General features: G+C 38.4%; 2 protein-coding genes across 2 annotated transcripts in view; one reads left to right on the plus strand and one right to left on the minus strand.

The window, feature by feature from the left end:
- Window positions 1-16,525, plus strand: LOC139762759 (leucine-rich repeat-containing protein 47-like). Its single transcript, XM_071687867.1, has 6 exons — window positions 1-709; window positions 3,883-4,082; window positions 5,593-5,757; window positions 7,164-7,399; window positions 12,260-12,362; window positions 15,111-16,525. Exons 1-6 carry the CDS (start codon window positions 94-96, stop codon window positions 15,372-15,374), a joined length of 1,584 nt encoding a protein of 527 aa, XP_071543968.1. The 5' UTR covers window positions 1-93; the 3' UTR covers window positions 15,375-16,525.
- The window catches only part of LOC139762760 (methionyl-tRNA formyltransferase, mitochondrial), a 14,235-nt gene continuing 4,610 nt past the window's right edge, over window positions 15,043-24,667 (minus strand). The window contains exons 4-5 of the mRNA XM_071687868.1: window positions 20,513-20,691; window positions 15,043-20,296 (exon numbers count right to left, since the gene is read on the minus strand). Of these exons, the coding sequence (XP_071543969.1) occupies window positions 19,704-20,296; window positions 20,513-20,691 (772 nt within the window). The 3' untranslated portion in view covers window positions 15,043-19,703. The remainder of the gene's footprint in view (window positions 20,297-20,512; window positions 20,692-24,667) is intronic.

Raw genomic sequence — 24,667 nt, forward strand, 5'->3', positions numbered from 1 at the left:
AAATGTGTCATGGAAACACATGGCCGCCTGTAATGTGATTCTAGAAGCGGTGTAACGGTCGGTTGCACATCCTGCCCAGCAACAGTGTCCACCATGTGGCCAGAGGTTAAACAGGCTCACCAAGAGAAGCGTTATGAACTTACGCTCTCTGGCGATGAGGTGAACAAGAAAATCGTGGAAAATGGAGGATTAGATCCAGGAGTGTATGAACTCACGCAGTTGAATTTCCTTCGAGTCTCAAAATCTCCTTTGACAAGTCTCTCGCCAGACATTGGTCAGCTCACTAACCTGACCAACCTCATCCTACAAGGGAACAAGTTCGAAAACCTTCCGGAAACAATAGGAAATCTTGAAAAACTTAAACTCCTGGATGTTTCCATGAACTGCCTCTTAAACTTGCCTTCTGGCATATCAAACTTGTCAAGTCTGACAACATTAAACGTCAATAATAACAAGATATCGGTTCTGCCAAACTTGGAAAAGTGTGCTAATCTTGCAGTTCTAGATGTGAGAGACAATAGCTTAACGGAGTTTCCTGACCTGTGCCATGAGAGTCTAGCACATCTGGCGGATGTTAAGTTAGCCAGCAATGAAATAGGTAGCATACCTTCTGGCCTCACTGTGCTTCCATCATTAAAGATTCTCGACCTGGGCAATAATACCATTAAGGTCGTTCCTGGAAATCTTACTGATTGTCAAAAGCTTAAAGGTAAGATGTTATAGTTTAATGGATTTTTGGTTATTTTGCCGACTGGTATGACTGGTTATACATTCAGGGCTTCATAATATTAGTGGTTTAGTGTTCCTTCATTATTCCATGATGAATGTATGCAGTTGATATCAGGAGATTCCAAAACATTTAATGCTTAGCTTTGAAACAGAGATAGATAGAGTGGGGTAAAAGTATACAAAATGCATAAAGATATACCACAATTTGGTGAGGTAATGTAACATTGCCAGCTTTGGCCCCAGTCCGGCCTGTGAGGATAGATGATCCCTTGAGACTGCTCAAGGTTTATTTCACATAGGACAAACTGAACATAGAAGTATCAACCACACCCAACCAAAGAGGGACAACCAAACATTATGTCTGAAAGAAGGTGCGCAAGTTTTAGTATATAGATTCTGACAAAAATTTCCGAGTTGAAAATTAATCAAGTGTGAGATTTGAGGTGTAGCACCTACTTCCGCAACATTACGTCCTCATAAGCTGGGCAGGACTGAATTAGAGAGAATTTATTAGGTAAAATTACTGTATCAACAGTTCAGAGCATAAGGAATCAATTGATACCATTTACATCAAAATAAGTCAACTAGAACAGGAGGGACATCTTCCCATGGAGTTTTGTCACCTTCTCTACATAGTGTATTTCATGGCCCTCTTGATCCTAGCCCACATGACATGATTCGAGTCTCAGCAATTATGAAATATAGATGAGAAGCATTTATGCTGGGTATCCATCTTTAGATATAGCTACTCTCTTCTAACATTTTCTCTTATACTAATTTCAGTGAAAACTCAGTATTGTGATTTTCTTTAACCTCAACCGCTTCATGTTTATTTCAATATATCATACCTTTGTTTTATTTCAGGAAATTGCAGATAAGGTTGTGCATCCAAAGTGAATGTCTGTAATTACCAAAAAATATCAATACGACATGGTGATATAAAGATTTGTCAAAATTGTTGGAAAATTATGAATTAAACTGACTTTTTTACATTTTTCACATCTCAGTTATATCTTTTAGAGATGACTGAAGTAAATCTAACAGTTCTCTGGCAAGTTCACTTAAAGTAGGGATGGCTTTGAAGTTGGAGAGAACTGTTGAGGTTAGATGATGTAGAACAAAGAAAAACAAAAATAGGTGAACAGAATATATGAGAACTATCAAAAGTCTTCCTTTAATTCCACACTTCATCATACATGGCCACAGCAAGTGAATGAAATCAGACCATGATGATATTTTAAAGTGACACTGGACATTGGGTAAATGTTATCTCTTGGGAGAAGTTAAGCAAGTTTCTTATAGGTTCTGTTGCTTTCCAGTTGTTGTTCTGTGTTTTACAGTTACAGTAATTGTGACTAAATGTTTAGTTGCTGGATACCAGTTTTGATATCTAAATAGTTGGTTTTACTTACATGAGATCTTGTAATTGCAACCCTTGCAACTCTAATGACTGCTGAGTTTGGGTTGATCCTTAAGATTCTCATATTCACCTTGATAACAAGATACCAGTTAGGTTTTGGATAAGTGCAATATATGGTGAGATCTTACATGATTGTGATGCCACCAGATATACAACTCTGAAAAATGTCACCTGGGAATTGGATGTTTAACTTCAGCATGGGATACCCTTCCTACTATTATGTTATCAGAATTCATTGCTTAGATTTGTAATTAACTAAACTTTAGTCATCTCTGATGATATGTATTGTTCTGCTATCTGTAATGAATTGATTTACATGTATACTTTTTAAATGTTATTTATGCTTTCAGATTGCTGTGTCTTTACAGTAAGACCATATTTTTCCTAGTGCTTCTAAACTCTTCCTCCTTAGCTAGTTTTGTGAAGAAATTTTCTGAAATATGAATCCGAAAATATACTCAAAATTAAACCAATATTCAGTGGTTATTATTTACTTATGGTAGCAGTATCATAACCGGTGATACTGCTACTGCAGTACGGGCTTTAAAGCTTGGAAACATTTTGACTTTCATTATCTCATAGGCACACTTAAGTTTCCTGGAGTAACCAAGTCTCACTGCATATTCTCATGGTGACCTCAGTATTACACCCTCAGGTATGGAACTGAAGGATGAGGTTGCCCAAGTCCATCAGGGGAAAAAAAAAGAGGTGCAAAATGCTAAGTGGCAGTGGAATGTGTTAGTTTTGCAGAGTGATGAAAAGGATAAGTGATTTAGGGTGATGGCTCTGAATGTAAATGGAATGACTGGTGAAAGTAAAAGGAGGGAGCACATGAAGAAATTTAAAAGATATAGTTTGGAAGTGCTGGGAATTTTGGAAACTCATATCCTTGGGCAGGGATGCACAGTAGAAAAGATAGAGTCCAGTGGCCAAGGAACTATAAAGTGCACCACACCAACCAGGCTGTGGGGGCCATGTGGGCCCATGGCCTGCAGCTTCCATTGGTTTGGTTGACCATTGACCCAACCCAACAGCTTGGGCCCAGCCTGGGCTGTGGGGGTAGAAGACCCTTGAGGACTTCACCAGGTATTCATCAGGATTGTACTTGAATCTTACAAAGAAACAGAAGGGGACCTGGATCTTATACAGAATGTCTTTGGGATCCACTATGATAAGGCACTGGTTCTTTCTCTCATTGCCCAGGTATGATAGGAGAATGACTTAAGGGCAAGTGTAGAGGAAAGGTGAAAGTATCTTAAGTGATAAAACAAAGGTAAGTAGTGAATATGTGAGAGAGGTATATTGGTGGAAAAAGATGTGGACCTGTGTAGGGCTGTGTCTGGAAGAGTGGTTATTGTATAACAGGAAAAGTCCTCTTGGATATTTGGCTTGACAAATTGATGATGGCCTAAAGGGATCATCCATCATGAGTTACAGTACATGTATCTGAATTCGAACATCATCTTTTGGACAAGCCATCACTGCTTCCCTAAACACATCCCATTCCTCACCCACTCTCCTCATGTCATTTGCTCTCACCTCTTGCCATTCTACACTCAATATCTCTTGGTACTCCCTTACACAAGTCCCAGTAACAGAGGTCCATGTCATTGATACTTGATTGACTTTAAACATCCTCATGATTTCTTCTTACAAAACATTCACTGCTCAGGATCCTACACACTATGCATCCCTCTAAAGAGCAGCAACTTAATTTCGTCTTTGATTTACAGATCTGAATTTAAAGGGGAATCCTTTGAATGATCGGCGCTTCCGGAAATTGGTTGAATCCGACCGCTGCCTTCCACGTCAGGTGCTAGACTATATTAGACAGCATTGTCCAAAGTCATCTACAGAGGAAGGCAAGGGTGGGTCTTCTGGCAAGGGCAAGAAAGGAAAGGGAAGCAAAGGAAAATGTAAAGATGAAGAACAGGTATTTTTTTACTCTTATTCAAATCGAATTTTTCCCTCATTTACATTTTCTAGTATTTTCTTCCTGTGTATTCCGTATTATCCTTAAACTCTTAACGTATTGCTTGTCTTTGACCACATATTCTGAGGACATGTAGTTTGTACTTTGTTTTATGCATTTAATTACATTCTGGTAAATTTAGGGAGGAAGCTTTACATTTCTGGGGCTCCACTGTTTATCATTGCACTTTTGTCGTACAATCTTTTGATCTTCCATTGTTGCTCACAGTTACTTTCTAGTGATGATATTAGTGACAAAAACTTTTGGTTCTGTGATTTTTTTTCTTGCTGTAAAGCAGGGGTACACTATGCTTTGCCCATATCCGTGTATATGACCATGCACCCAGTACTTCTGTAAATGACATAGTATGACAGTATGTTTGTGTGCACACCAGACTTGTGCTCAAGGCACTACATATAAAGTTTTACACCCTCATATGTTTAGAGGGTTAAGATCACAAGGCCTTGTGTAATAAAATGGTACTAAATGCTTATATACTAGATTTTTCATGATGGGAAAATGGTATATGAACCTGGACCAGCCTTGTACCCAAGATATTGAATATTAGGCCCTACACCCAATTTTGTTTTTAAGGTTGGAGATCAATGGTCATGGTCACACGGTTTGCATTAAAAAGCTTCAGAATTCTTAAGTACACAGTATCAAAAGATTGAGTATTGGGTGCTGACTAAGTGTTTACTACATTTAAATTTTTAGATGTTTGGGTCAGAGGTGAATGTCAGAAGGTTGTATTTACAGAAATTCTAGAAAATGCTTTTGTGCATTGTATCTGATTATTTAGTGAATGACTAAAGGCATACAGTGGATACTATATAGGAAGTTTTACTCTCGAATATTTTTAAGATGTATGGGTCAGAGATCAAGGTATTAGATTCTAATGCATTGAATGGATGAATGGATGTTGAACTGTTTTGGACCACAGATACTACCCATAAATTTTTTTGAGTATGGCAGCAAAGGAAACACAAGCAAAATTTAGTTATTCTTTTTTTATGACATGCATTTTGACTTTAAGTTCTTTTGAGGAAAACTGTGTGGTCAAAAAACATGTTTAAGAATGAAATTTCAGACTGTTGCTTGTGTTTCCTCTGGTACCATCATCTCATCTGTCCAATGAATTAGTCACATATTTCTACTAGTTAGTTTTTGGAACTCTTAAGGGGTAAGGTTGTATTCAATTAGATTCGACCAAATGCTTCTTTAAACAGCATTTGAAATTTAGCTAATGGATATTGGCTAAACTTGCATCACAGATACAGCATAAAAAGTTGTACATCTGATAAAGCTGTGAAAGCCAAAGGAAAGGATTTGAAGGTGACATTGATTAGGGATGTACAAAGCCATATGCAGGAGGCATGTTTATTAAAAAGAAAATTTCATGTCAACTTGATAAGACAGATATTGTCTCAGTAGGATGCAGCAGTGTTTGAATATATTATTTTTTTTTCAGGTTGACAGTTTGTGTAATGAACTGCATGTTTTGGGTGTGAAAGATAACCTTCCTCACGTGCAAGTGACTGCAGGTATTAAGGATGTCCGGCCTTTTATAGTGTGCTGTGTACTTCAGGGAGTTGATTTAAGTGGAGAAAACCTTAAGAAGTTTATTTCTTTTCAAGTAAGTAAAGATATTCTGTATCATGTATAACTTTTCTTTCTTTCAGGGAAGGGTAACTTTAGAAATCTTAAAAATGAAACAATGCATATTGAACTCATGACATAGTATTTCTTCATATAGGGGAAGCCAGTGATCAAGAGAGATGACTAAGCCCCCAGAAAAGTGGGGGGTAGGGGCTTTTAACTCATGAACTAGTATCTATTCTTGCATGGGAGACCAATGATCAAGAGATGACTTAGCCATAATTCCTTTTGGAAGTGACCTTGGCAATATCCCAATAATATCATGTGATACCAACCAAGTGCCCTGATTGCCATTTCCTTCTCTGTTCCTCAATTGAAGTGAGACAGTTAAACTGACTTATTTATCCCCTGGAGTGGTCAGATTGACAGATGCATTAGAATTACTTCAATCCGTCATAGTTTCATACCAAACTGTGTGCATCCAAGTTTGACATATCGCTTCAGATTTATTGTTGAGGAGAGTGCTGGCCGTCCCCTTGATGGGAGTTCCCATGGGGAATGGGCATCATAGATATAGATAGATGGATAGAGATTGCTGGCTTTTCTCTATATCAAATGAGGTTGGAAAGAAAAAAAAATTTGTAACAGTGGGCATGAACAGAGTTTAACCAAGTCATTGAAATGTATTGGTATATGGTGATCAAACTGCCAAGTCATATAAAAAGCATCTACATCATAAACTCATCCTGCCATTGAACAGGAGTGTGTTCAAACCCTTTTTTTTGTCATTGTTTAGACGGAAACTTTGCACATAATGTATGTAAAAAAACATTCAGTCCCTGCTGTACCTGACCTTATTAACCAGATAAGTTGAGCATTATTCTCCAGTTATGCAGACAAGCTTTGCTCTACCCATTTATCAGATAAACTGTTTCCTGCCTTTATAGTAAATTAGGTGCAGAATTTACTGCTACCCATTTTGGTGTTTACTGACGAAGTCTTAAATTGCAGTGAATTTTTAAATTAGGAATCACAGTCCTCTGTGCACTGTAGACAGTTTAAAGCATTTGAATGAGATAGTATAAGGACATCCCTAGTAAATGAGATACAGTAAATCCAGAGAAGTAAAGAAAAAAGGTAATTAGTAGAAATGTAGAGGTTTGGAAAGAGCCTGATTGCAGCATCATTTAGAGTGAGTTACTGTGTCTGATACATTACATAGTGATGTTGCTGTTGGTATGGGTAAAGAAATAAACCTTTGGTAAGAGAAGGGAGGCTATTGCAAAAAAGTTTTTTTTTTGTGGGAATCTTTTGCTTTCATAATGTGCTCACTCAAATTATGGTATTTGCTGTCATCCCTCAGTAGGATTCACCTCACAAAACATCATATATGATGTCTCAATTTTCCCTGTTATTTTATACTGTTTACTTTATTCACATTAGACGAAACTGCATGATGGTATTTGTGAGAAGAGGATGGCTGCCACAATTGCAACACATGACCTCTCCAAGGTGAAAGGTCCCCTAAAGTTCATAGTTCAAGATCCAAAGGAGATTCGCATACATCCTCTTGTTAGGGGCAAAGAAATGTCAGCCAAGGAGTTGTATGAAGGATTGCAGCAGGAAGCAGAAGCACAAAGGAAACACCAAAAGAGAAACAATGTTACAGGATTACATAGGTAGGTATGATATGCATTTTTCTTTAAGCTAAGGTGGCACAGGCAATTGAATGCTGTAACCATGGCTATCTCATGTATGTTGTATGCATATTCTTTCATACTTGTTTTCTGTTTCCTGCAATAGCAAAATATCACTAGGAACAGACAAAGAAATATCCTAAGTTCACATCCAATCTCAAACTGTCATGTATAACTCAACAAAATCAGAGCCCTCTTTTCACAATCAGACCCCACAGACCTATCCCATGGCTTCCCTACACTGCTTCATATGGCCTGGTTCAGGCCATTGATAATGTTTCTCCCCTTTTATACCACATTGCTCTATTTCTTTTATCCCTTGCATACCTCGCATCCTCCTACATGTTCAGGCCCAGATCACTCAAAGTGTCTTTCAGTATATCCTTCCATCTTCTCAATTTCCCCTATTCCCTTGCCCCTTCCATTTCCAACACGTAATTCCTCCTAGTCATCCTCTCCTTATGTCCAAACCATTTCAGCACTCGCTCTTCTGATCTCTCAGACATACTCTTCTTACTGTAACCCATCTCTTGAACCCAGTCATTTCTTATTCAATCATTCCTCCTCACACTACATATTGTCCTTCAATATTTCATCAACATGTTCACCCTCTTCAGCACTTTTTCTTTCAGGGCCCATGCCTTGCATCCATATTACACTTTCAGGACTATCATACCATCAAACAAACCCATCTTTACCCTTACTGACAGTGACCTCTTTCCAAACATTCCTCATTGCACCCACGACCTTATCCCCCTCACCCACCCAGTGGCTTACTTCAGCTCATATAGTTCCATTGGCTGACATATCCACTACCAAGTATCTAACACATCCCAGTTCTCTACATTCAGACTCACAACCAACCTGTTTCTGTACGCTGCTAAACCCAATAACCTTACTTTAATTTACATTTTCTTGTAACTTCCTCCTTTCACACACGCTCTCAAATTTGCAACCTCTCGCTTATCTTTGCCACCAGAGCTGTGTCATCTGCAGTTGTTGTTTACTGATTTGAGTGAGAAGTTGCTTAAGTTTGGAAGGGTGTGTGAAAGGAGAAAATTGAGAGTAAATGGGAATAGAAAAAAAAGGTTGTTAGGTTTAGGGGGACAGTTTAGTTGGGGTGTGAGATTGATTACAGAAAAATTTGAGGAATTGAAATGTTTTAGATATTTAGTAGATATGGTGGCAAATAGAACCATGGAAGGGGAAATGAGTCTTATTGTGGGTGAGGAGGCAAAGTTTCTGGGATCATTGAAGAACTTGTGGAAAATGAGGTTGAAAATAAAACGTTTAGTAGTTCTAGTAATGTTATATGGATTATGAGGCTAGGGCAATAGATGAGGGTGTGTGTGGAAGGATGGAGGTGTTGGAAATTAAAAGTATGAGGACACTATGTAGCATGAGATGTTTTGATCAAGTAAGTAATAAAAGGGTAAGAGAGAGAGGTGTGCTAGTAAAAAGAGTCTGGTTGAGAGAGTTGAAGGGTGTGCTGAAATGGTTTGGACATATGGAGAGAATGAGTGAGAAGTTGACAAAGAGGATACATGTGTCACAAGTGGAGGAAACAAGGAGAAATGAGAGAACAAATTGGAGATGGGAGGATGGAGTGATGAAAGATTTTGAGTGATTGAGGGTCAGAACATGCAGGAGGGTGAAAAGTGTGCATGGGATAGAGTGAATTGAAATTATGTGGTATACATGGTGACTGCGTCCATAGTGCCATAGCACAAAGGCAAAGGGGATAAAGGTGTGTTCAAACTACAGGGGCATAAGTTTTTTTTTAGTATACCTGGTAGATTATATGGGAGGGTATTGTTTGAGAGGATGAAGGCATGTACAGAGCATCCGATTAGGGAAGAGCAGTATGGTTTCAGAAGTGGTAGGGGTTGTGTGGATCAGGTATTTTCTTTGAAGAATGTGTGTGAGAAATACTTACAAAAACAGATGGATTTGTACGTAGCATTTTTGGATCTGGAGAAGGCATATGATAGATTTGATAGAGATGCTTTTTGGAAGGTCTTAAGAGAATATGATGTGGGAGGTAAGCTACTAGAAGCAGTAAAAAGCTTTTCCCAAGGATGTAAGGCATGTGTATGAGTAGGAAGAGAGGAGAGTAATTGGTTCCCAGTGAATGTCAGTCTGCAGCAGGGGTGTGTGATGTCCCCATAGTTATTTGATTTGTTTATGGATGGGGTGGTTAGGGGGGTAAATGCAAGAGTTTTGGAGAGAGGGATGAGTATGCAATCTGGTGGGGATGAGAGGGCCTGAGAAGTGAGTCAGTTGTTCGCTCATGATACAGCTCTGGTGGTTGATTTGAGTGAGAAACTGCAGAAATTGGTGACTGATTTTGGAAAGGTTTGTGAAAGGAGAAAGTTGAGAGTAAATGTGAATAAGAGCAAGGTTATTAGGTTCATTAGGAACGAGGCACAAGTTGATTGGGATATAAGTTTGAATGGAGAAAAATTGGAGGAAGTGAAGTGTTTCAGATATCTGGGAGTGGACTTAGCAGCGATTGGAACCATGGAAGTGGAAGTAAGTCAGAGGGTGGGGATGGGGGGTGGAAGGAGAGAACGTTATCTCGGAAAGCAGAAATGGGTATGTTTGATGGAATAACAGTTCCAAGAATATTATATGGTTGCGAGGCATGGACTGTAGATGGGTTTGTACGGTGGAGGGTGGATGTGTTGGAAATGAAATGTTTGAGGACAGTATATCGTGTGAGGTGGTTTGATTGAGTAAGTAATGAAAGGGTAAGAGAAGTGTGGAAATAAAAACAGTGTGGTTGAGAGAGCAGAAGAGGGTGTGTTGAAATGGTTTAGACATATGGAGAGAATGAATGAGGAAAGAATGACAAAGAGGATATATGTGTCAGAGGTGGAGAGAACAAGAAGTGGGAGACCAAATGAGGTGGAAGGATGGAGTGAAAAAGATTTTGAGCTTTCGGGGCCTGAACATACAGGAGGGTGAAAGACGTGCAAGGAATAGAGTGAATTGTAGCGATGTGGTATACCAGGGTCGACGGGCTGTCATTGGACTGAACCAGGGCATGTGAAATGTCTGGGGTAAACCATGGAAAGGTCTGTGGGGCTTAGATGTTGATAGGTACCTGTGGTTTTGGTGCATTACACATGAAAGCCAGAGACTGGGTCTGAACGAATGTGGCCATTTTTGTCTTTTCCTGGCACTACCTCACTGAAGCAGGGGGTAGTGATGCTGTTTCTTGTGGAATGGAGTAGCAACAGGAATGGATGGAGGCAAGCAAGTATGAATGTGTACATGTGTATATGTTAATGTGATCTCTAGTTTTCTTGATAAGTAGAAGGACTCAGGCTTCGGTTATCCATTGTGCAGTAAACCCATGTTGTAATGGGTGATTTGAAGCCAAATTCAGTTACAACTCAAGAACTGGCCTCATTTGTTATTATCCAATCTCTGGTTGTTATGTATAATGCCCTGAAACCATAGCCCAGTGTCCTTAAAAAAGGCCCCATGAACCATTCTTTGGTTCCCCTAAGCTGCTTCATATGAAATGGTTTAGTCCAGTTATAGCATGTCGCCCCCTATGTACCACGTTGCGCCGATTCATTCTATACCATGCATGCCATTTCACTCCTTGAATGTTCCACCCCAGAGCATATAAGATATGTTTCACTCCATCCTTCTATCTCCACTTTGGCCTCCACGTCTGACATTGATGTCCTCTTTGTCAACCTCTCTTCATTCATTCTGTTCTTAAGTTCAGACCATTTCAGCACACCCTCTTCAGCTGTTAACCATACTTTTCTTATTACTGCATCTCTCTCTTATCTTTTTATTACTTATGTGATCAACCTTCCTTGCACCACATATTGTCCAACATAAGGTAGACCCATTAGGTAGTAGTAGTCGATAGGAATATTAGGTAGGAGTCTTTGAAAACACTGCACCAGAGTTGCCATCTGCCAGTTGTCTGTTTAGGATGAGGCACTAAAAGCTAAAAAGTGACATTAGAATTCACCAGTTATGGAGACTCTTGCTGTAGTCACCTCTGTGAGGGAGTTCCTGAAGGGATGGGCATTGAAGATATATGATATAGCTAGAGAATGCATGTAAGGGAATGTGGCCATTCTTTGTTTGTTCCTGGTGCTACCTCGCAAATGCAGGAAACAGCAGTTAAGCATGAAAAAATTACAGAAATGAATTATACCAGAAAGTTTACAAATAATCCCAATTTTTATTTTGTGTATATAATATACCTTCTTTACAAACAGGACATCCAAAGGCACCTCTAGAGGCAGGGGGACCTTGAAGACCATCCCAGTCCCTTTCACCCCAACCTCTGTACAGCCAGTGTGCACATTGCACTTATTAGTACTATTGACTTTAAAAATGTAGCCTCATGACTTGAAGTAACAAAGATATGGTCTCACATCACAATCTTGCTGCTGGAGTTGTTGCATAGCATAGCTTGCAAGGCAGGTAGAAATGGGGCTATGATTACTGCATCATCTGGGACTCACCTGACTGGTTTTATTTTATTTTGGGGGGTAACTGTTCAGGGAGCCATATCCACAAAGTGGGCTCTGAGAACAGCCTCTAGAAGCAAATATGTCCACTTTGTAGAGTTTGCAGCGTAGAGTGACTGGCTTTTGATTAAAAACCTTATACTAGTGCAATTTTATTTTTGGGTCAGTAACAATTGCTTTGGATGTATGGAGACACTCTTGTTTAAGTTTTTGGACAGACATATTGTTAAGTTTTTGGATATGCAAATATTATACTGATTTTGAAAGGAATTGATGTAATATGTATAAACATAGTGATTAATATAGTTTCTGTAAGGAGTGTGAAATTATCTTGCAGATTTCTTCACCTAGTGGAACAGTGGAAGCTATGGCCTTGTCTCGTGGATGCTGATGGAGTAGTAGTGTCTTTGCCACCAATCACCAATGCAGAGAAAACCAAAGTAAGAGTGAAAGAAAGAGTAGAAATCTCAGTATTCACAGAAGTTTTCAAAGGAAGTTGATTACAGTATATATCACAGTGGAGCATGACATCCATGGAGAATACAATGTGGATGAGAATGATAATACAGAAAACCCTCGATTTAACTGACCCCGAGTTAACTTATTTTGGATTTAATGGACTGGGCGATTAATGATACATTGATTAGTAATGATTTGAAAAATAGGATATCTAAAATCTCAAATGCACCACACACATTTCTTATCGCACTTGTTATTGGTAGCATGGGGTACACTCGCTTTGTTTGAGTCTCGGTCTGCATCAAGCTATCGTGCCATCAGGTTGTATACAGAGAATTGTTACTTATTAAATAATTTTGCAATCCTTACAAGTCAAAATGGCATCAAGTGATAGAGGAGTTAAAAGGAAGCGTGTGAACTGTATATTGTATTACTGTATATTTTATTAAAGAATGGCCCATAGGTTACATTTGATTTAACGGACTTTCAGCATTAACGAACACCCCCTCTAGATATTTTGACTATTCAGCCATTAAGGACTGAAGGTTAAAGTAGACAGGATTTTTAGAGAATAAGAATCTTGACTTGAATTACTTACAATTATCGTGGCACCTTCTTACACTCACAGCAGATTTTTGTATGGAAAGTCATCCTTCACACATTGGCAGTTGTCTTCATATGCATATTAGGAACCAAATAGTGATGATACCCAACATATTCACTTCCATGTTAGTTTTGGTGGAAGTGTCGCTTACACAAGAAAGAAAAAAGTTGCCTTATTAGTATACAAAGGAGGAGGAATTATGAGAATTAAAAAGTTAGTGTAGGACCTGACAAACAGTGACCTAATTTGCACACATCCACTCCTTTGTTGTCATGCATGGATAATGCGATAATGCACCGAAACCAGTGTCTTCTTCCCATCCACAGCCAAAGCCTGCAGACCATTCCATAGTTTACCCTGACCTCTTTGAATGTGTTGGTGGTTGCTCATTGACAGTACATTGCATCCCATATGCTGTATCACTCTGGTTCAGTCTGTCCCATACAAGCCTCACTCTTGTGAATGTTTAGGTTATTAATCTAAGTATTTATCTACCAAAAAGCACAAGTATGATTTGATACAGATAACTTTGCTAATATGATTTTGTTTCTTGTATCTCAAGGTTGTTCAGGGTAGGGAAGGCGTGATTGAGTTATGCTTACATTATTAATTACCAGGATTGCTTGGCTCTTCAGCTATGGATTTACCTGTGAAGAATTTGTCCAGAGATAGCTGAACTCTTTTAGCTTTCTGCTGATGCTCTACTGGGATGTTATGTTGATTCTGAGCTTTGATCCTTTATATAAAGGTGCCTCAAAATATCAAACTTTTCCTTGAAACTAATGGTTTCTGCTTTTCTTCTTATCAGAAGCATAAGACTCACTTTGGTGCTCTCCACTCTTTTTTGGATTAAAAACAAGGCATAGATAACAACGTACCTCTTTGAAGATTGATTTACAAATTATGTCCTCCTAACAGTGAAGGAGTTTTCAGAAGGTTGAACTTTATCTGGAAAAGATAGTGCAACCAAGCATCTTCATCGTTTTAGTCTCATTCATTAGGGCATCCAGCTTTATTTTCTTTCACCCAACACCACATCACTTACTCAATTTGTGGATCAAGGTTTAATTTTGAGACTGAAGTAAAATTATATGAAACTATCCTGTCAGCAAGAGGTTGAATGAAACAACTGCAGTTGAAACAGTCATTGTGAAGGAAGTACATGGTAAAGGATGCCATCAGAAGTGTTATGGAAGGATACTTCTAAATAGAGCCTTAATTGTGTATGGTGGCCATTATGGCTGGATGTGATTAATGATTTTTTTGGATTTTAACATCAAGTGAGATGCAGTGTGGGAGACATTGAACAAGCATGAAAAAAATATACATACCATGTAGTACTGTATGTTGATTACAGGAGAATGATATTACTCTAATTTAAGGAATACGGTAAACAAGTACTTTATATCATGTTTGCACAGCAGCAGGCATTTCAAAATCTGTTCTTGTTGCTACAGGGTAGCTTACCAGTCTGAGAGTTATCATATGTCTACATAATAGACAATAGAGGTGAGCTGACATGTTGCGAGGATAATGACCATTGTTATTGTGATTCTACTTTGTTGAAGGGATTTTGAAGTGGGTCAGGTAAAGGGGAACATACTGAAGGATTGACAGTTGTATTTTTGCATTACTAAATATGGATGGAAGGTAACATACCAAAGGCCAGAATGGAAACAGGCTCTGTCTGTGTAGAAAAAAAAAGAGTATGGAATAAGAATAACGATTATTGGGGTTGAAAGACACCCAGTTGTAGATAGATGGGATGAAGAGAAGAAAGTGAAATTTAAAGAAAATTTTGAGATGCTCAAGGATGAATTTTGTGAGATTCAGGTCACTGTATTATTATGAAGTTACTAAGCTGATATTATCAGAAAGGTTAATGAAACACTAAGCTAACATTACTATTAAGGTTAATTAAATTAGAATTAAAGCTGGTGAAAGAGAAATGGGACAAGGATGGGTAATGGGAGAATGAGATTAATTTGAGCAAACAGTACTCACAAGCAGAATGTCATTTTACTTAAGTTGGGGTCACTGTAAGTAAGAGAAGTTAATTATTGAGAAATTTTATTACTCCTTATAAACTCATGTTTACACACACAACATATTTGTTACTTCACAGATTACTCAGGAGACGGTGAACGTTTTTGTTGAGGTGACCAGCAGCAGCTCGCTGGGAAAGGCTAAAGAAGTTCTTGATACATTTGTCCTTTCTGCCTTACAAATGGGAATCAGTACAGGGAAAAATGAAGGAGGCAAGTCAGTGTTAACAGTCCAACAAGTTCGGGTTGAGGATGAAAATGGAGACTTACGTGTTATATATCCTTCTCGCACTGATTTTGTTTTTGAAAATGAAAATGTTAGAGTTGTTATGCCTGGTAAGTGAGTTTCAAAGTGCGTATATTAATGTGCCTACAGAAATGTGATACTTTTGGTGTTTTTAATAATGTAAAACATGTAAAATGAGATTTTACGTTCTTGTTTAGACCACAGTTCATTTGACATATGTGGCGACAGCTTGGATGTTTAACCCTTTCGCTGTAGAGTTCTGAAGAATCTGAAATATTTTTCCCCCCATGCTTACAATACATGGATTTACTCCATGCCCCTCCCATTTATTTCAGAAAGTGTTTTTTGTTTATTGCAAGATTTTTAGTAATATGTAAAATATGTTAGGGTGTATGGAATTTTTGGACAAAATTCCCCATGTACATTGCATCCATATGTTTCCAGAGTACTTTACTTTTGATATTATTTAATTCTTATCAAGTTCTTCAGAGTCTAATGTTAATTCATGTCAAAATTTGTAACTTTTAACTGCACCTTTCATGTCTATCATAATTGTATGCTTGAGGGTCTAGCTAACTTGCAGAACTAAGAAAGAACCTAATAATACTTTCACTTTCAGCCAGTAGATGGTCATTTTCAGGCATCGCCTTGCACAATTAATTAACTGCAGTGAAAGGGTTAATGGTAAATAAATTGGGATTCTGTGCACATTATATTATTTGTGCATGCATCTCCATACAGTGGTGTCAAGATCCTAATAAAAATCTTGTTTTATTTCAGAAGTAAAAACAATTATTAGTTCATATGTTTTTCTGTTGATATTGATGCATGTTAGAGATATATTTTTAATTAATCACTGCTCTTTAAAAAGTTTTTCATTTAACATAATGATACAGTGTTGATTACCTAGTCATTTTGGAATGCACCATCCTTTTTTATGACAATGTCAAAAGGCAGCTGTACTTTGAGCTAAATTTAAACTGAGTGAAGTTTATATTCAGCTAACATGCCTCAGTTCCCCCATAATGTCATTGAAATATGGCAGGAATTGTTCTTTCCAACCCACCCTCACTGATAGGCTACATATGTTTGGTTTGGAGATCTAACCATATCCCCAGTACTTCTGTGCTTGGCTCAGCAGAAGGCTGAAATTAGCTTTCTCTAGACTGTTAAAGTGGAATGTTCTCTTGTAAGTTTATGTAAAGATCTCTTAGTTCCGCTGTTAATAATCACGATCAGTAATAGGTATTTCCTCATTTCATTCCGTAACTGGGTCCAACTTTCTGACGTTTCATTTCTTATGTGTTTTCTTACACTGTCATTTAGAATGATCAGTTCTCTCTATGATTTCCAATTTCAACTTTATATGTGTAATGTTTAAAGAGAACCATGGTTAGAATGACTGTGGTTACATGAGCGTTAATAGTAACCATGTTTAGAATGATTATGGTTACATGAACATTAAAGATTTCATTTGAAAATTATTTAAAAACATTGATTCTCTCTGTAATTGTTACTGATTTTAATTTACTCAGTTAAATATGAAAAAGGAAATGTTATTTAAAGGTAAGAATTTGTGTCATCAAATAAATTCTTCAGAGTAACTGGAGATGTGCTTACAATTCACATGGTATTACCTCCAAAAGTAAACTGTGCTCAGATTTTTCATGTTAAAGTATCAAGTGTGCTTAGAGGTAGATGGTGTGGAGGTAGGGAATTCCTAAGACATACTGCTTTAGATGCAATTGTTGTTAGCTATTCTGATATTTTCTTAGAAACCAGGTTTTCTTTTTGTATATCTCAATACTTCAGTAACTGATTATGATTTATTTTTCCATCTGTATCTCTGACACCTGTTCCCTCCAGGCACTCTCATCGAGGGGGTGACCACAGTAAAATATTTTCCATTTAAATATCCTTACATGCCTCTCTTGCATCCCCCATTCCGCACATTCTTCTGCCATTTCTCTTCCTCCAGCGTTCTTCCAGTCCATTTTCCTATGTCACAGGTGGTTTTCCTCTCACACTAACCCCTTTAATCATACTGTCAAACACTCTCCTTAGAAACTCCCCATTTTGTATTTTTTCATGCACCCAAACCAGCACAAAGTATTATGTTTAATCCATTCTACCTCTGCACAATTCTTTCCCTTCGCATTTCCTGCCATACCAAAGCTCTCATACAGCCCCTCATTACTTTCTTCATTCCATCTCATCATACTAAATGCGTTTCTCAAATAACTCATTTCCAGAGCCTGGATTCTTGACTGTTGTGACTCATTCCATGTCCATGTTTTGGCTGTGTATGTCAGGGTCAGGAGGACTATGCTGTCCAATAATCCTTTTTTCACTTCTATACTTACACCTCTCCCCTTCGTTATTCTGTTAAGGGACCCAATGACTCTTCTACCCTGTACTGCTTCCATATCACCAAACTTACCAAAGATAGCTCCCAAACACAAATTCTGTCTTCTCTTCCAGTCTTTACCATATCTATCACACAGTGAAGTACACTTTTACTCTTTTAAGGGCTTTGCAAAATATGTACTTTCCTTCTGTTGCCATTCATACACCAGTACTTTACTGCTACTCATATTTACCATCAATTGCCTATGCTTACACACTTTATAAAACATACTTACAACTTTCTGCAACTCCTCTTCACTATTGGCAAACAACACAGTATCAGCTACAAACAGGTTTACTCGTCACCATACCTCATTATTACACTTCATCACTGCACCCATTTTCCCTAGTTTTTCCTTCATCCCTTTTATCACTCCATCCATATATATGTTAAAAAGCCATGATGATATCATACAGCCATGCCTCACATCCACCTTAATACAGAAACTTTCACTAAACTCTCCGTTCACTCTTACACATCTTACAGTTGTCCCTCTGCACCATATATCCTTAACATATCCCAAAAAGCATTCCACTCACTTCCCTCATGTGTTTTCTCCACATAATGATTATGATTCAGATGTCTGAAAATACAGGATCTTACACATCTTACAGTTGTCCCTCTGTACCATATGTCCTTAACACATCCCAGAAAGCATTTCACTCAACTCTGTCATATGTTTTCTCCAGATAATGATTATGATTCAGGTATCTCATAATACATCTTACAGTTGTCCCTCTACACTACATACCCTTAACATATCCCAGAAAGCATTTCACTGAACTTGAGTGTCATATGCTTTCTCCATGATTATGATTTAGATGTCTGATAATACAGGTACATTAAGTTCCATGCTAAACTTGAATAACTGTCATCTGATTATACATTTATGCTCAAATCCATGCTATTCTTGAATTACTATTTCATTGACAGTAGAAAATTAACTAAAATTTTATCCACTCAGAAAACAATTTTAAGAGGGGAGGATTTCCAGCCCTTCGCTCCCTTCCCTTTTAGTCACCTTCTACGACATGCAGGGAATACGTGGGAAGTATTCGTTCTCCCCTGTATATATGTATATGAGCGGATGGTCTGTTCTTCATCTCTTTCGTGGCACTACCTCACTGATGCAGGAATGGCAATCAGGTATAATAATAATAATGATGATAGTAGTAGTTAGTAAGCAGTCAACAACCAGGGAGGTATATTACCAGTAATACCCACCTGTGTATGGGGAGGGTTTGTGATGGCTGCGTAGTGGCATCAGTGGCATCAAATGAATAATTCTCACAAAGGAATGATGTCCTGGTTTTAGGGTCATTGTGAGGTGAAACCTTATTCTCATTATCATTGGCTAACCCATCCGGCTTAGGGAGAGCTTTCATGTACAAATGGTTGTGCTTGTTTGGAGACTTCAACAAGCACAACTCTGATGTTTTCTTGATGGGAACACAGGTATTCTTCTCACCCAGATAGCTGTGTTTTTTCTGCCTCACCCACATGTGGACTACTGGCATTCTGTCCACAAACATGCATACATACATAACACTTGACTCACACAGCTCATATTTCATAACTAGATTTCTTTGTGATGAGCACCATGTGCTAGCCCTGCCTTTTGGCAAAATGGTAGGAGCAATAGATAGAATTAGTAGGTAGAAACATTTAGGCAGGAGCATTAGGTAGAAACATTAGGTTGATGTATTAGGGAAGAGCATTAGGCAGGAGCATTAGGTAGTAGTAGTAGTCAGTAGGAACATTAGGTAGGAGCCCCTGCAAACACTGCACTAGACTTGTCCTCAGCCATTGGCCTGTTAAGGGTGAGGTATTAAAGGTTAAGAAGTGGCACTGGGTTTCATTAGTTATGGAGACTCCCTTCAGGGGGTTCTATAATGGTACAGGTGTCAGAGATATAGATAGATAGATCCTGGCATAAAAAATTGTTTCTATAAGAATTTTTTTATGTCTTTTATTTCCAGTAAAGTATTTACAGTCTTAAAATTTCCAAGATAAAGACTTTTAATTAAATTTTTGAAGGTCTTTTGGTGCTTTGCTAACAAAGCCATTGTAAAAATCCTGTGCACTCATTACCTTCCTCCCCTTTATCACAACTTGACAAAAGTTTACCCAACCATCTAAACATCGTATACTAAGCACCTTCAGTTTTTTGTTAAACACTATAGTTCCAGGAAGAGGTTTCCCAAGACTGATTTTATGATTTACTGTCTTCTCACTACTTTCTTCACTTAAATTTCTGTGCTTTACAGTGCTTTTCATTGTCTGCCATTCATTTATCAAAAGCCCTTTTTGATTGCTTTTAGAAAAAAATTCTGTAACTGAACACTCCTTGTCTTTTGCTGCACTCTCAATTTCATTTGAAACTCTACCTTCACTTTCTTTGTAATCCTTTACTTCCATTGCTTTATTGTCTTCATGTAAAGGGTGGCATGACCACTCTTCTTGCATGACCATACCCCTGAGTTTCACTTGTGTTCCATGCCATAATGTCCACAGGGGGAAGCGGTCATCAAGAGCTCTATACCTTGCTTGGATGTTACTACATGTATAATGATTCCAGTGAATTTTTGCAGTACCCTCATTTACCTTTGGTGCTGTAAAATAAATATTTATCACATTATCAAGCATGAAAACTATTTAAATACACTACAGAAGTATTTTTAAATTCAGTCCATGTTGATCACTGCATCAAGTTCATTAAAAGTACTACCTATAACACTAAAAACAAATAGAATTATCAAAGGAACAAAGTCTGTTGGAGAAGAAGCAAATAAGTATTGAATGCTGTGTATTTATATGATTCTCAATACCTTTTGTAATTCCTTCTTCAGACTGTGGTGAAGCAGTTTGTAATTTTCTTGGTAAGTCATGTAGCACGGATATTAGCTGCTGAGCTCCCACCTCAGCTAGATGATTGGTTAAAGCACCACTTTTTGTGTCCCAGGCGATGGGGATAGCTATTTTGCTCACTATCTTTCCTACATCAAACCTTTTGAGAACAGAAGGGTACCAATATACTGTTCCATCTGACCAAAACAAGGTATAATTGATATAAATTAGGATGTAAGTAATGGGACATTGCATAGATAATGCTACAAATTAACAGACCATGGTTGGCCTTGGAAATACATCTGCATAAGAAATTATTGTTTCCAGAGAAAAGAAAGAAATATCTTTGAACCTTATCATTTACTATACTTTTGCCTTACATATTGCTCTTCCCTCTGGTTTCTTAATCTCTTTTTACACACCTTTTTATTTAAACAACCATTTACTTCCTACACTTAATTTCCTTCCATTTCCACATGGTAACCTTTCTAAATGAGCTTTAGTGGTTCTAGAGATAAGGTCAGTAGATAATAGGTATTATTATTATACTTTGTTGCTGTCTCCCGCGTTAGCGAGGTAGCTCAAGGAAACAGACGAAAGAATGGCCCAACCCACCCACATACACATGTATATGCATACACGTCCACACACAGCACATATATATATATATATATATATATATATATATATATATTTTTTTTTACTTTCTGCTGCTGTCTCCCGCATTTGCGAGGTAGCGCAAGGAAACAGACAAAAGAAATAGCCCAACCCACCCCCATACACATGTATAAACATACGTCCACACACGCAAATATACATACCTACACAGCTTTCCATGGTTTACCCCAGACGCTTCACATGCCCTGATTCAATCCACTGACAGCACGTCAACCCCGGTATACCACATCGATCCAATTCACTCTATTCCTTGCCCTCCTTTCACCCTCCTGCATGTTCAGGCCCCGATCGCACAAAATCTTTTTCACTCCATCTTTCCACCTCCAATTTGGTCTCCCACTTCTCCTCGTTCCCTCCACCTCCGACACATATATCCTCTTGGTCAATCTTTCCTCACTCATTCTCTCCATGTGCCCAAACCATTTCAAAACACCCTCTTCTGCTCTCTCAACCACGCTCTTTTTATTTCCACACATCCCTCTTACCCTTATGTTACTTACTCGATCAAACCACCTCACACCACACATTGTCCTCAAACATCTCATTTCCAGCACATATATATATCTCAACGTATACATATATATACACACACAGACATATACATATATACACATGTACATAATTCATACTGTCTGCCCTTATTCACTCCCATCGCCACCCCGCCACACATGATAATAGGTATAGTTATAAATTAAAAAGCTATGTAAGAAGCCTTTTCTAGCCTTACCTATGGACTCCAATTAAAATGAGTTACACCTGGTGTTACTGATGAATTATCATTAATTGACATGGACTGTCCTACATCTGAGCCACTTCTCAAGTCCAATGGCTGAACCAACCTTGGTTCTTGAAGTGGTTTAAGAGGTGCATGACCCCACTGAGTATTCTCACCTGGATATTATTCCACACAGTCAGAGATGATGCACATGAGTCAGTTGCCATACCCACACATAAGTTGGTGCTCTCAAAACCTATGCCATCACCCATCCTATGATTTGCTTCAGCTTCCATCATACCATTCACTGCTATGTTCATTCCCAGGTATTTTAAACACTTCACTTCCTCCCATTTTTCTCCATTCAAACAAATCATACCACAACAGTCCTATCCCTCAACCATGCTAAACCTAATAATCTTGCCTATATTGATATTTACACTCAACTTCCTCCTTTCACACACTCTTCCAAACTTAGTCACCAACTTCTGTAGCTTCTCACATGAATCTGTCACCAGTGTTGTACCAATAGCAAACAACAACTGACTTTCTTTCCGGGCTCTCTCATCCCCTACAGACTGCAAACTTGCACCTCTCTCCAAAACTCACATTTACTTCCCTCTTCTCCCCATCCATAAATAAATTAAACAGCCATGGTGATATCTTATTCCTGCTGCAGACCCACTTCACTTGGAACTATTCACTCATGTTTTCCTACTCGTACACATCCCTTACATCCTTGATAAAACTTCTCTACTTCTAGCAGCCTTCTTTCCACACCACATATTTAAGACTTTCCACATGACATCTCTATCAACCCTATCATATGCTTCCTCCAGATCCACAAATGCTATGTACAAATCCATCTGTTTCTCTAAGTATTTCTCACACAATCCTTTAAGGCAAACATTTGATCATCACATTCTCTACCACTTCTGAAACCATTCTGTTCCTTCTAAGTCTGATGCTCTGCATATGCATTCACCCTTTCAGTCATTACTCTACCATACACTCAACAGACCTTTACCTCTGTAGTTTGAACATTCATCTTTACCCCCTTGCCTTTATACATGCATTCTGTCAATCCTTAGGCACCTCTTACTCTGAAAATCCTGATTAACCTATCAACAACACAGTCACTCTGTTCCTTAACGAATTCGACTGTAATGCTATCCATTCCAGCTACCTAGCCTCATTTCATCTTACATAAGGCTTTCACCACCTTTTCTCTCTTCACCAACCACTCTTCATGACTTGCTTTGCATACCACCCTGACCCAAACACCCTGCATCTGCCACCTTATCATCAAACACATCTAACAGTTTTTCAAAATACTCTTCAGTTCTTCACAAACTGTTAACCACTTTTCCCTTTGCCCCTTCACTGATGTTCCTATTTGTTGTCTTGTTTTATGCACATTATTGATCTCCTTCCATAGCATCTCATTGTTCTTAAAGTCTAGTGATACTTGCTCACCCCCAACTGTTTTTCAACCTATGCAACTTCCTCTTAACCTCCAGCCAGTTTCTCATATACATCATCCAATCATTTGTGCTCCTTCCTTTTAAGTACCCCCTAAATTCCTCTCTTTTTCTTTTACTAGCAACTTTACTTCATCCCACCACTCACTACCTTTTCTAATCAGCCCACCTCCCACATTCTGCATGCCACATGCACCTCACACATGCCAGCACTGTTCCCCTAAATACCTCCCATTTCTCACTCTCCTTTAGCTTCATTTACTCTCATCTTTTGCCATTCTAGACTTAATTTTGCCTGGTATTTTTTCACAAAATTCTCTTTTTCAGGTTCACTTACTCTCAACACACTCTTCATGACATTAATGCTTATTTTCCAAAAACCTCTGCAAATCTTCACCCTCGCCTCCAAGAGGTAGTTAGTGATCAGATCTCCCACCAGCTGCTCCTTTCAGCAAATTCACATTCAGAAGTTTCTTTTACACTCCAATCAATTACTAATGTAATTGAATAATGCCCACTACCCATTTTTCCCACTCATACATATACTTGTATATCTCCCTCTTTTTAAACTAGGTATTCCCAATCATCGGGCCTTTTTCAACACAGCTCCACAAGCTGTTCACCACTAACATTCACTTCACTGAATATCTTCAACTGCCACATTTCTCAACTTTCCATTTAAATTGCCCATCACTGATACCCAGTCTCACATCAAAACTGCTGACATATTCACTCAGTTGCTCCCAAAACACTTGCCTTTCTCATGATCTTATGGTCAGATGCATGAGCACTAATCACCCATCTCTTAACAATCACTTTCATTTTTACCCACATTAGCCTAAAGTTCACTTCTTTACACTCTTTCACACACTCCCACAACTTCTGCTTCAGAAGTAGTGCTACTCCTTCCTTAGCTCTTGTCCTCTCACTAACTCCTGACTTAACTCCTACCCTTGAGACATTTTCAAACCATTCTTCTCATTTACCCTTTATCTTTTTTCTTTTTTTTCACTGAGAGCCAAAACATCCAGGTTTCTATTCTCAAACATACTAAATGATTTCTCTTTTCTTCTCATCTTGGTTTCATCAACACATTTAGACACCCCAGCCTGAGCCTTTGAAGAGGATGAGCAATTCCTGCTGAGCTCCTTCTGTCCCATCTTTTAAAATTTGAAATACAAGAAGGGAAGGGTTTCCAGCCCCCTGCTCCTACCCTCTTTAGTCACCTTCTATGACACGCAGGAATATGGAGTTAGAATTCT

Source organism: Panulirus ornatus, chromosome 44 (assembly GCF_036320965.1).
Source record: "Panulirus ornatus isolate Po-2019 chromosome 44, ASM3632096v1, whole genome shotgun sequence".
NCBI classification, from domain to species: Eukaryota; Metazoa; Arthropoda; class Malacostraca; order Decapoda; family Palinuridae; genus Panulirus; species Panulirus ornatus.

Excerpts from the sequence above, each read along its gene's own strand:
- LOC139762759 (XM_071687867.1), top strand. The coding sequence starts at position 94 with ATGTGGCCAGAGGTTAAACAGGCTCACCAAGAGAAGCGTTATGAACTT. Across the intron at positions 710-3,882 it reads TGATTGTCAAAAGCTTAAAG|ATCTGAATTTAAAGGGGAAT; the intron begins GTAAGATGTTAT and ends TTTGATTTACAG. Across the intron at positions 7,400-12,259 it reads AATGTTACAGGATTACATAG|ATTTCTTCACCTAGTGGAAC; the intron begins GTAGGTATGATA and ends ATTATCTTGCAG.